Source organism: Pezoporus flaviventris, unplaced genomic scaffold (assembly GCF_033815535.1).
Source record: "Pezoporus flaviventris isolate CSIRO_AGI_PZ_B2104156 unplaced genomic scaffold, CSIRO_AGI_Pfla_v1 ptg000070l, whole genome shotgun sequence".
Lineage (NCBI taxonomy): Eukaryota > Metazoa > Chordata > Aves > Psittaciformes > Psittacidae > Pezoporus > Pezoporus flaviventris.
Window position 1 is genome coordinate 2,446,217 of NW_026892618.1, and position 13,053 is coordinate 2,459,269.

General features: G+C 37.7%; 1 protein-coding gene across 5 annotated transcripts in view; it reads left to right on the top strand.

The window, feature by feature from the left end:
- Window positions 1-13,053, top strand: part of SCUBE1 (signal peptide, CUB domain and EGF like domain containing 1) — a 206,996-nt gene that overhangs the window by 104,613 nt on the left and 89,330 nt on the right. For 4 of the 5 annotated variants that reach the window (XM_061472074.1, XM_061472077.1, XM_061472078.1 and 1 more), the window contains 3 exons: window positions 597-722; window positions 9,387-9,503; window positions 12,389-12,478. In XM_061472074.1, the coding sequence (XP_061328058.1) occupies window positions 597-722; window positions 9,387-9,503; window positions 12,389-12,478 (333 nt within the window). The remainder of the gene's footprint in view (window positions 1-596; window positions 723-9,386; window positions 9,504-12,388; window positions 12,479-13,053) is intronic. The other variant, XM_061472075.1, reaches the window with a different exon arrangement.

Genomic DNA, 13,053 nt, shown 5'->3' on the forward strand with positions numbered 1-13,053 from the left:
GAAAGAGAAAAGTGGTAGTAGGTTTGTTGAAGATGGGCTACTCCAACAGTGGATGACACAGATAATTGAGATGAATAACAAATAGCAAAGAAACAGATCCAAGCAAAAGTGCTAGGATGTGATCTTTGGTAGATTCTGTGTATTAGAAAATATAAAACACATTAACAGGCAGATGAAAATGTGCCAGACAGTAATGATTAAATTTATACAAGGTAAAAATAACAGTGAGGCCAATTATTTAACTCTGGTAATTACCTGTGGGACAGATAACTTCCTGGAGTATCCTTTAAATACATGAACTTTTGGTGAAAGATTAGAATATGGATATGGGATAGGTGGTTCCTATAAGCAACAGAGGCACTCTATATTCCACAGTAGTACTCACTGCATTTGCCCCGGAGGAGGTTTGTCCTTTATTACACTGTTTTGTTGATTGTATACCTTTTTTCAGCTTCATTCTTTTGGCTTGTGAAACACAGTCCAGAGGCAAAATAAAAATTACAATTAAAATTACTGGAGAACTGGATGTGTATAATTATTTTATAATTTTATTTCAGTACTGATGTTTTCCATTTCTCTTTCCTTTTTTCTTACAGAGGGTATGAACTGTATGAATAAAGATCATGGGTGTGCACACATCTGCCGGGAGACACCCAAAGGTGGGGTTGCCTGTGAATGTAGGCCTGGCTTTGAACTTGCCAAAAACCAGAAGGACTGCAAATGTAGGTAGATGAAGATTAAATTTCAAATGCCTCAAAATGTCTTATTTTCTTCATTGTTGTTATTTTCCAGAAACAAGAAATCAACTTTGTTTTGGCCAAAGGTGATTTGTAATTTTAGTAGTGTGGGTTTGCTGTAGAAAGTGCACTTGGGATGGATAAGAGGGACTGAATAATAGAATGTTGGCTGTGACTATGTTGGCAATGGTAGCAACTTTTCTACCTTCCTATCAATGCAGAAAAGTGAGGGGAGCCAGGCTTTCCTTGTAAAAATAAAATAAATAAAGCATAGAGGATTCTGGCTTGCAGTATTTTGAAGGTCCACCATAAGAGATCCATTGATAAATCTAGTAATGGATCTAATGATAAACCCACTAAAGCTATCAAATTAAGAATGTGAATTCCTCTTTTTTAAAGAATAGAAATGTTTGCTCTAGTCCTGATTCTGCTGCCCACAGACTACTTTTTTTTTTTTTTTTTATTACTTGGAAAACAGGCAGCTGTGTCTTCAAAGGAAAACCCTGAGTGATGCATACTCAAAGCTGGGATGATGAAGTTGTAGGTACTCATTAGCCCACAAAATTGGAAATTGTTTTATGCAGGTTAAAATAATTGACTCTCCGTGACTTAGCACTGATTACAAAGGAAGAAGCATGTCTTTCTCATGGCTTCAGTGAGTGTTAGATCTGACTCCTGATATCTTGCTTTCCTGCTTGGTAGCTTTGAGAGAGACAAAAAAAAAAAAGAAAAAAAGGAAGTGCATTAAATGACATGAAACATGTTTTGTGCTTTCCATAGGGCCAGTGTTTTTGTGATAGTTTTTCTTCCACTTCAGTTTTTTAATTCATTAGATCTGTCTAAACACGCTTAGGTGATATTAGTTCCCAAGTACAAGGTCAAAAGAATCATCTCTGAGTATTATCAAGAAATGCCACAGGATATTGTACAGACTGATTGCTCCTTGGTTTTAAGATGCTACACAAGGCCAAAGACAAAAGCACAGAGAAAAATTGCCTTCATGGTAATTTTCATTCTCAGTGTTTATTAGAAGTGAACATTGTGTGCTGTTAATTGCAGTGCAACATCAGCTGTATTGGTAAAGTGGGAGAGGATGTTTATTTATGTTGTTTATTATTTGTTTCCACAAACTCCTACATTCCTTAGGAATTATATCACCCTTTTTCATAATGAGATGGTGACATGAGGATTAGAGTTTTTCCTAGAACAATGTTTCTAAATGCCTCAAGGTTTAATAGAATGAAAAACTTGAATTTATCCTGTGCCCTGTGGTGTTTAAATTATAGTGGAAGTATAATGAACTTTTGCTGGCAGACCTGTAAGTAGGGATGGTGAGTTTTTCAAGGCTGCAGAGCTTGCTGCAAAGTACACCTAAACCCACAGCACATTCACAAATATGTTCCATAGTCTTATTTAAAATAAATGTGCTTCTAGCCCTCCCAAATGCAAAGAAGTAGAACGCTATAGCCAAATAGCCTGGGACGATAATTGTGAGATTACAGCAGGCTATTTAGAAAGGTCTAGTTCTGAAACAAAATCTTCACTTTTAAAAAAAAGCTTTTTCACAGCTAACTGTTTCAGTGGAATTGGCTTAAATCTTGAGCTGCAGCTTTGTAAAGACTGAGTAGAACTGTGCCAGAGAGCTGAAGAGTCACTTGCCCTTTGTCAGCCTGGACTAGGTCTGTAGCCCTGTATACCAGGGACTGGTAGGATTTGATATATCAGTATCCCTGTATCCCTCTCAATTTTTCTGATCTGTCATGGTCCTTCCAGGAGACTGTGCCTTTAAGGGTTTGTCACAGCTTGCTTCTCTGTTTTCTCATGTGAACAAGTGGCAAAAAACCAATACCTCACTAGTGAATTTTTATCAGCCAGTTTGCAACTGAATCAGAATACTGGGTGAGGTTTTCAGATGTATTGGCCCAAGTTCACTAGTAATAAGACGTGTTCCTGAAAGGAAAAAAAGATGTTCATTTTAGTTAGAAAGCATGAAAAATTGAGGGAGACTCCCTACTTTTTATGCATGCATTACAAGATTGTCGATGATCTTAAGGTCTTTTCCAACCCTAACTATTCTATGATTCTATGATTACATCCTAATTACATGATCCCACATCACCCGATCATATCATTGCATGCTAATAAGGTAGTAACTATTGGTGTCTTGCTTCCTTCACTATATACCATGGTCAGTGCTCATTAAACAGGCTTTTGTTCATTAGCTTCCTCTCCATAATTCAGTGTCATGCCTTTCCTGCTGCACAGTATTTAAACCCTATTGTGAACATAAAAGTTTAAATTTCCTCCTGGATTTTCCCATGATACTCATTAATATCGAAGTGCTTTGTAGGCATTGGTAATGTTTTTTCAGAACATTCTTGTCAAGTTAAAAAGTATTAGTTTTCCTATCTTATAAATGGAAAATGAATATAAAGATGTTAATGTCAAAGTCATTTAGTAGTGATAAATCATTAATGAGAAACACTCAGAACCCAGCTCAGCATTTATAGCACTTTAGTATGATCAAAGCCAAGCTCCCAGTAGCTCCAGCTGTAGTTGCAAATGCCATGAAGAAAGGAGTATAATATTGGTAACCTGTAATAGATGGGATTCAAGTGACTTTCCAAGCCCTAAATAGTAATTCTATAGCAGGGCAAAACTGTGTAAGAGTTTTTATGGCTGTGTTCAGTGTCTGAACAAGAGCATCCATTCTTGGCAGTCCCTTTCTGATTTGCTGCTCATTCTGTAGCAAGTGAGACAAGATGCTCCACCTGTTTCCACAGACCTGACATTCCCCAACTCCTGCACTATGACAGGAGTATTTTCTGCGTTTGTCATTAAGGTTGGTTATCCTGGTACAATAAGTCTGTGTACTAAAAGTCTGGTATTTTGTAGCGTTTGAGTGCTTAATTTTTCAGCCTTAAAGGTTTCTTAGTGTAATTTTTAAATATGCACCCTCACATGGCCCAACATGCCAGGAAAACACAAGCATTGAGGCTGGAAAGGACCTCAAGAGGTCATCTAGAAATACACCTAGCAGAATCATATAGATCCATACACAGTTCCTGAGAAGAGCTGCATCTTTTAGATCAAAAGTAGTGGCAAACCACCATCTTCTGTGTACACAAGCCATTAGAAGAATATGCTTTGCCAGTGATTTTCATAGATATTTGCTGGCAGCAGAAAGAACAGACTTAGGCATAGTGAATTTGGTTCCAGATTATAGTGGAAAAACACGGGAAATGACCTTTTTTTTCTATATCTGTATAAGATTTTCAGATCCCACCCCTGAGCATGATTGCGTTAGAAATTTTTTGATACACTGATTTTTTTTTCCCCAAACATAAACAAGCCAAGACAAAACCAAGACATTTTTTGTTAATCTCAGTGTTAGCTGGACCAGTTTAGCTGAAAAATGAAAAAGAGGAAAGCTAAAGTAGATACACATACCTGCAAATTGCAGCCTAAAAGAGTTATAAACAAGTAAAAGCTGAATCTTTTAATCAAAATGCTAGATAAGCTTAACTACAACTATTTCTATCTTACCCCTCCAATAATGATGGTTCAAATGAGCAGGAGGGCTAGTGCTAAGCAATTCTAAAAGTCCTGACAAGGATGTTTATAATAAAATTCTGTCCCACCTATGCCAAGTCGCAGCTTTTCAGCTCCTGCTGACAGTGTTCTCATGCAACTATTTGCTCTCAGAATGGTCACCAGAATGTTAAGAATGTAAGGCCATAGTAGAATGAATAATGCAAGCAATATTGTGTGCACAGCTTTATAACATAGAAATAAATGCCTATATATTTATATAAATTATATATTTAATCCTATTTAATAAAAAAGTAGTGCAGTTTTAAATTTCTCTGGAATTACAATGTGCTGGTTTAAGCCATAGCAGAAAGCCATGCTACAAAACCAAAAGATCTGTCTTGTTGCAAATTCTGTGGCATCTGAGCCATAGTACATTTTTCAGTTCACATGCAGACAAGATCAGGACATCATTTTTAGAGGATTTTTGAGTTGGTGGCTACTACATACTGGATTTAATAATTGGCCATATGTTTTCAAATACTCCTTTTCATGGGCATGTGGGATGGAAGAAACCAGAAAAAGGATTATATGAAAGTTGAGAGAAACACTGACAGCAGGATTTAGGCTGCAGAGTGAGACTGAATTCTGGTATTTTCTATCTTCTGGAATATCACTATAATTATTTAGTGGAATACTTACATTAAAATTGATTTTGTTCTTTGAGATGTCATTCGTTTTCCAGACAGTTGTTTCTTGTCTTTCATCAGCAAAATGTCATTTCAAGATTAGTCATTATATTTCTATGGATGTAAGCACTGGCCCACATGCAAAGCTGTCTCTTAGGAGTGTTTAGCTCAGCCCAGTGAAATTGTATAGATGCTGCTGCTTACATGATGAGCAGGTGGACAGTTAGGGAGATCATGCCATGCTGCCAGCCTGCAGGCCCTGAAAGGGAGCTCTCCAGTTCAAGAGCCTCAGCATTATAGTCAATGAAAAGAATTAATCCAGTCTGAAGATGCTTTGAAGCACCAGTGTTAGGGATTCAGCTCAGGGTGATCCCCCCATAGCTCTTCATTCATAGCAGAAGCAGTGCTGGGAAAACACACTGGTAACTTGGCCACCAGCATTACACAGCTGGTATGCATCTTTGTAGGGCTTATGTGCTGTTCCTACTCACGTTTGTAGGCAACACAAGCAAAGCCATCTCTATGAGACATTGGTTTTAGCCAGTTGTACAGTGGTATTTCTCCCAGTATGGGGAAGAGCCCAGAATTTTGATTGCACTTAAGACATGCACTAATGCTGAAGCAGTGTCAAAAGCAATAGTCTTATTCTAAGTCTGCTATGTTGGGGATAAGTATATCTGAGTTCTAACAGATACGTATATATTCTCCTTTGTTGGGAAAAAAAAATAGTATTTTCCATCTCCTTCATTATAAAATGATTTATAATAGTTGAAGGTGAAGTGTGTCAGAATCTACCATTTTGCCTCTTTTTATTTGCCCCTTTAATGTCACAGACTCTGAATGAGCACACAGCCTTCTGCAAAGCTGTAGAGTCCAAATTTATCAGAAATAATTTTTAAAAGAACACTCTGAGTTTTTTCATTACTTTAATGCTTTCTGACAAAAATGGAGTAGATCTGGATGTCCCTTTGCTTCTGAATAATTTTGGTTTTCTTCCTCTAAGAGAAACTACTCACTATGTAACAACTGCCACAGAATTGAGGCTGGAAGAAAATTGAAATGACATATTTCACAACTGGATTTTGTACCAATTTAACCTGCAGAGCTGTCAAGCTCCAGAATTTTGGCTCAAGTTGCTTAAAATAAATAAATTGTAGTCTAGACAGTAATTCAAATCCTTCAAAAACGTGATTTACTAATATTCGTATGAGACAGGAAAAGGAACTGACCTACGTCTGTGTTCATCGACTAGGTATATAACAGGAACCAGCAACTTTAGTGTACAGGGAAACTGTAAAAGGAGTGTGTGATTCTGCAGGATTTACTATAAACCGCATCAATCTAGTGTGATTTTTATAGACAAATATAGTAAGGAAAAGTCCCTCATATTATGTGGATAGGAGTGACCGTCTTAAGGTATTTTCATCTCTGCCAGCTGAGGCTTTCGGCAAGGAATGCCAAAAATAACCACTGCAGTCTAGTTATTTAAAGACTCACTTTGTTGCTGATTGCACTTTAAAATCCACAATAAAAATACTGTTGGCTAGAAATGTATTTAAACATCTTGCATAAACAACATCTTTAAGTTAATTTGTGATGGCACTGCAGTCCAACAGGGGTAGAAACATTGAATGAACCTCCACATAGTCCAAGAGCCACACAGGGTCAAGAAGTAGGGGAGGATAGGTAAGCAGAAATTACTGTATCCTGGATTAGTTCTTCCCAGTACTGTGGATATTGTAAGCAGCTGCTTTCTGTACCACTTACTGCCCCTGCTTGATCACATCCCAGGCATAGCTGGCAGAAGAGAGCTCATGTTTGCCATCAGGCTACACCCAGCCAATTCAAACAACCTCTGTCTATTCCTTCAATTCTCAGCTAAGCTGCAAACCAGTATTTCATCTGCCTCCAGATTAACCAAAAAGTAACTGCTGGACATATAACATGGCATAGAAAAAGAGCCACAAGGAAAAGATTAACCCCCAAAATTGCAAGACAAAGAATGGGGAAAAAAGAAGCTAATAAGATCAGGCTTAGTGTTGAGCAAAAGAATTATTTTTCAGCCTGAGTGAACACCTCCCTGGAGTAAGAGGTTTAAGAATGGAGAATTGACATAAAATTTTAATTTGTTTGTTTTGTATCAAAAAGTAAAAGCTAAAATATTATTGTGTGCTGAAGGAAATGAAATGTTGCTTCCATTTGATGCAAAGCAGAATGGTTTGCTTCATATGGATGGTTGCTTCATATATTTTTTCACAAATATGGTTTGCTTCATCTATTTTTTCACAAAAACAAATTAATATTTAAGTTATATAACTAGAGAAGGAAAAAGAATGCCTGAGGGTGGTTGTTTAAGGGGCTTTTTTAATGTAGTATCTTGGAAGTTTAGGATTCTTATGATTTGGGGGATGAATTCAATTCCCTCCTCTGTCTGGTGAGACTAAACCCTCAATTCCCATTTTCCAGCCTAGGGCCCTAGCTGTCTTGCTCCAAGAGGGGAATGTGGATCAGGCTGCTCTCCATCTTACTCACCGGCATTCTTTCCAATTGGATAGAACAGTTGGAGGACAGGTTGGAATCCAGGCAGGCGCTCTTCCTGGGGAATGTTCTTACCACTAGGCCACAGGACTGTTCCTTCTCAATCTCTGAATAACGCAAAGATTTTATTCAAAGCGTGCAATGTGAAGGACCAATGGTGCTTGCACCTGTAGTGGGCTCTGGTCTGTACTCACTTTGGAGATGAGCGAGTCCTGTTGTGATCTCTGCCACACTTCAGGGACTGCGGGTGTAAAATGCAGTTCCCACACTGGCAGGAGGTTTTAGTGGGAAATCTGTTGGGTATGCTGTGATGGGTCTCCCTCAGTTGCTTTTCTTAGAACTGATCCATTTTAAGCTAAACACTTCAGTGATTACTGTGAGTGGTATGGCTATTCAGCACTGGGACACTCACACCAGAGGTGGGATATTTAAGAGCTAGTTAGTGTGACTGCAAATTCCAGTCCACTCCCATTTTAAGAAGCTAGTGGTAAAGCCGAGACACTGAGGTCGGTGGGCAATTATATGAGCTTGGCCCTATTGGACTAGATAGAACCTAGATATATGGTTTTAAAATCCTGTTAACTGTTGTCTTAGTTTTATTCTATTTTGCAATATACTACCCTGACTCTTTTAATAGTCTCTTATCTAGAAGGGAATTTCTGCTAAGACCAATGTGAGCAGGTTTCTTCTGATTAGTAGGAGTCAGTATTTAAATTACTGTAACATCTAAAAACATTTAAGTTTTGAAATTATGTCCTCTGAAATTATGATTCAACTGAATAATTGGATTTCTCCTGTATCTGCCAGTATGCCTATACCAATAAAGAACTTGGTCCGAATTACCTGTGTGTAAAGACAGTCAGCTGAGTTCAGAATTCAACCAAATCAGAATTGTGCTGTTCAGCATTAAGCTATATAACTACAAACGATCAAATGGAACAGGGGCAAATGAGAGGCACTGTTTATGTCACTAGCCAGCTTAATATTTAAAAACTGGTTTGTCTCATTAGTCAGAAATTAAATCCATTATGTGACAAAGGAAATTCTATCTGATCTGATAGTTCATGTAAACTTTAAAACTCTACCTGTCATGAAAAATGTTTACTTTAATGTATTTTAGTATTTTTTCACCAGAGGATGTTTTAATTGCTCTAAGCCATTTTTTGCACTGTACACTTGGAAGTTAAAGTGACGTCTCCAGTGTTTCTTTCCTAGTTGAGGCCGGCGCACTACAGGGCCATAACAACCATGTATTTTTTGTTTCACAGAAGAAAACAAAACAAACCACAACAACAACAGAAAAACCAAACCACATTTCCTTGTTTTATATTTAAACAATCTCGTGCTTTAAGAAGACCAGTACGTGCAAAAATGGTTTTCAAGACTTACGGGGTTCTGGTTTTGCTGTTTGGTCTCTGCTTACTCCACTTAGAAAATGAAGGGGAAGGAAAAGAGAAATGCTGTCTATGGACTTGAAAATACACATCCATATTAGTAAACCACTCATTTCTTCATGCCATTTACATCATGGATATAAAGCATATAGCTTTTATGAAAGGATGGAGTTGGCTAATCACTCATACTAAAATTATGAATACAAATATGAAGCATTATGAATACATGCTGCTTCTTTTTTTTCCTTTCTCTTTTATTCTTCACTGCATGGCCTGAAAGCAGGGTATGAGAGGAGCATGACTAAGATAAGGAGGGGAAGATGAGGCAGAAAGAATAAGAAATGCAAATAACTGCAAATACAAATGTTATCTTGCCTTATGTCTTGGTATGTTACTGCTTTTTCTGTATTCTGAAAGGCCCTCAAGACTAATTGGTTTCATTGTCATTTTATTTATATATATATATATATATACACATTCATTTGGGGCTTAACTAGTAACCTGTAACTATGGGAATGGAGGCTGCCAACACACCTGTGATGACACAGATACTGGTCCTGTGTGTGGTTGTCATCAGAAGTATGCCCTACATTCAGATGGCCGAACCTGCATTGGTAAGTACTTCTCTGTCATGAGTTTTCTTTTGTATTCCTCATAGAATATATATGTGCACATATGTATGTGTGTATGTGTGCGCGTGTGTGTTTGTATCTCACAGGCGTCTAGCACCATTGCTGAGAAAAATGTCCAGCAGCAGTTTCTGGCTGTAGTAGCTAAGGTCAAGCTATACAGAGAGAGGGGCATTTGTGCATGTTTTGTCAAAACGTTTGTTAATGAAGTATTCGTTTGTTACTCCCGTGTAATTTTTATTTCTTTTCATAACTCTAACAATTTTTGAAGTAAAAAGGTGTAGAACATTCATAATGATGAATCAAAGTTCAGCTCTTCCTTTCACTTTCATGAGTCAAGACTTCCTTGCACAAGCAAGGTGAGGAAAATGATCCTCTTTTCTAAGCTGTTACTGGGGAAAATTAATCATTATGAGCTTTCTTCCTTGTTATATACCTTATGTTTCTAAAAATTACAGCACATGTAGTGAATAAGCTTTCACTCAGAATATCATTAGGACAAAAGCGTTAAAGAGGTGGAGCATCTTGGAAGATGCTGTGCAAACATTTATGATTATAAAATGCATTATTTGCTTAACACCAGTTCTTTCTAATCTGCTTTCTCTTTTTTTTTTTTTTTTTTTTTTGTTTGTTTTCCTAAAGGGTATTTTTGTATACTGCAAATTAAAATTTGGGAAATCTTACTCATACATCAGAACATAAAATCCACAGTGGTTTTCGTTAGCATTGTGGTCATGTTGCCTTTGGTTTTTGGGGGTCTTGTTTGTTGGGTTTTTTTTTGTTTTATTTCAAATTGGCATAAATTCCTAGTAATTTCCTAAGGTGAAAAAAGCATGGACATGTATTTATCATCTTTTCTCTCTTTTATCAATACTGCAAGACAAAGCCCTTGAAACCCATGGAAGTTTTTACTGATCCCTTGGTGAGATCCATGGCATAAAACTCGTGGCTACCCAGTGTGTCACTCACTTCTGATGGGTCTGAGTGCACAAATTGTGTGGTAGGGTGAGGGTTCTCCTTGCAGAGGCAGAGCTGAACAAAGTTCAGCACTGGACTCTGCCTCACTGTATACACAAGGTTTCAAGGTTTGTCTCAGCTGACAGGATCTCTTAGCTAGTCATACAGCTGTCATACAGCCCCTCTGCTTAAATAACTGTCCTTGAAGCCTGTGGCAGTTCCAGATGCAGAGAATTCACAGGAGCGAAAGCCTTGAGAGCAGGTTTTATTGAATGAATAATTGATCTTCTGTTTATTAGCATTCACTGATATCCTTGGATTGATGTTTTCTTTTGTTCAGCATGTAAACTGATTTTAAAAGCTGTGTACACTGCACTTGTTTTTTTTTTTTTTCCCATTTTTGTAATGTAATACATACAACTCCATTTACATTCCTTGGTCTTGTGGTGTAAGTCACATATTACTGCCTGTGCTGATTTTCTTCCTCCTAAGTAGTTCTTCCTCTTAGAATACTTTTAAACTTTTATTTATTTATTTTTTACATTTTTATTCCTGCTTTCTGGTGATGGTTCCTGATTGCCTGTCTTGTCTGATAACTGACGTTCATTAATTATTTACAGAGCAAAATAAAAAAACTCAAACAAAAGCCTCTATTGCAGCCTGATCCCATCTAGAACTTGTTAAAAACAAAACAAAACAACTTCTTGCTACCACTCAACCATGTAGTGTTGCCACAAACAAAACCTGCCAGCCTCCTCCTCCTCCTCACTTCAGTGATTCCAGTGTTTGCTGTCTTCAGTGGTGTACATATTCCAGGCATCACTGCAAGAATGCAAACTTCTGCAATGCCAGAGAAATACTTGTTGACCCTTTGTCTAACATATTTTGTCTTTGTTTGCTTGACTTATCCCTTTATTTTTTATGTTTGCTGCATGTGGAAGTCCCCACCTGCTCTTTAGTTTTTGTTTTCCTAATAAGCATTTCCCTCTCTGTATAAATCATTTTATTTACCCAGCTGCTGCTTCTCCATTGCTTTCCTGTGTCAGAAATCTTTATTTTTATTTCACTTACTGATGATCTCTTCCCACACCTGTGACTGTTTTTGTGTATTTCTAACAAAGCATAACCAAACTAAAGTCCTCATATGCTGTATGAAGCTCTTACATGTAGGATATCAGAGACTACCTTGTAAAACCACCTTTGCTGACATCATCTCGCTTACTGCATGCTTTATAAAATTACTAAACCCTGTTCTTGCAGCATCTTTCCTAGCATTGAATGTTTAGCTAGTAGTGTTCCATAGACAAGCAGGCAACCAGCACTGCCCAAATTGATCTTTTTTTGTGTTTGTTTGGTTTGTTGTTTGTTTATTTTTGTTGTTGTTTTTGTTTAATTTGCATGCTGTTGTTTGGTTTCTCCTCACGATGTGTCAATGTGTACGAGACCATGGTGCATCCGTGCCCATCCATCACCGGACTCCTCTAGTTCTCTCTGTCTTCTGTCTACCACCTTCAGATCCTGGTGCCACCATTAGCCTGAATCACTTTGCAGTTTGTCTTTGGTAGTTGGTTTAACTAGCATCCCTGAATTTTAATTTTCATCATTAACACCTCTCTGGGGCACTCATGTTAGCTGTCTTGTTCTCCGGTAGGAATCCAGCTTCCTGTATGTGGTTAATTACTTCATAGTTGACCATTCTTCCTTCTCCCCCTCTTTTCTTCCTCCCTTCCCTAAATACCCTTTAATTTTTTCCTGGGATCTCAAAGGGAATTAACTCTCTAACGGGGATTTAGTGCTTTCATGCCTTGCTTCTTGGCTTTGGCTGTGCCATGCCAAGAAACTATCTTAGGCAGCGGAAAATTGGGCTTGTGATTAACCAACTGCTCCATGTTTGTCCCTTACTTGTGTTTTAGAGAAGGATGAGGCTGCAATTGAGAGTTCTGAGTACAATGCCACGTCAGTAGCTGATGTGGACAAGCGGGTGAAACGGCGGCTACTTATGGGTAACACTTTTCTTCCACTTCCTTTGTTGTGCTCTCACTTTTGTCTGTATGTGTGTTGGGGGGAGGTTCTCTTTTGGTCTCATTTGGTCCCTTTGGTTTTGGTTTGGTTTGGTTTGTTTTTTTTTAACCTGACTTCATCTGTGTGGAAAGGTCACCAATTTCATTAAGTTCTCATCTTTTGTACAACTTCATTTCTTATTTTTAAACTTTTTTTTTCCTAACGCTGCAGCTTTAATGTTCAATTTCTTCTGCATAGAAAGAAGCTTTTGCCATTAACCTTACTCACCTTATGCAAGCTACTTGTTACATGTGATTTGTGTGTGTTTGTGTGTATGTGTTGCTGTAGGATTCCTGAAAAACCTCATGTTGCAGACCTGCCTAATGGCTTCAAAGTGAATGATGATGATGTTGATGATGATGATGATGTTGTAAAACCATGTTCCATTATAAATGTGGTATTAAATGAACAACTGGGTTTGCCTACTTAAAAATGCCTGTATTTTTGATTGAAATGTAAATATTGTGACTAGAAATTCATTTCTTTCCTTTGTGCAGCTCTGTTAGTAACCACTGAA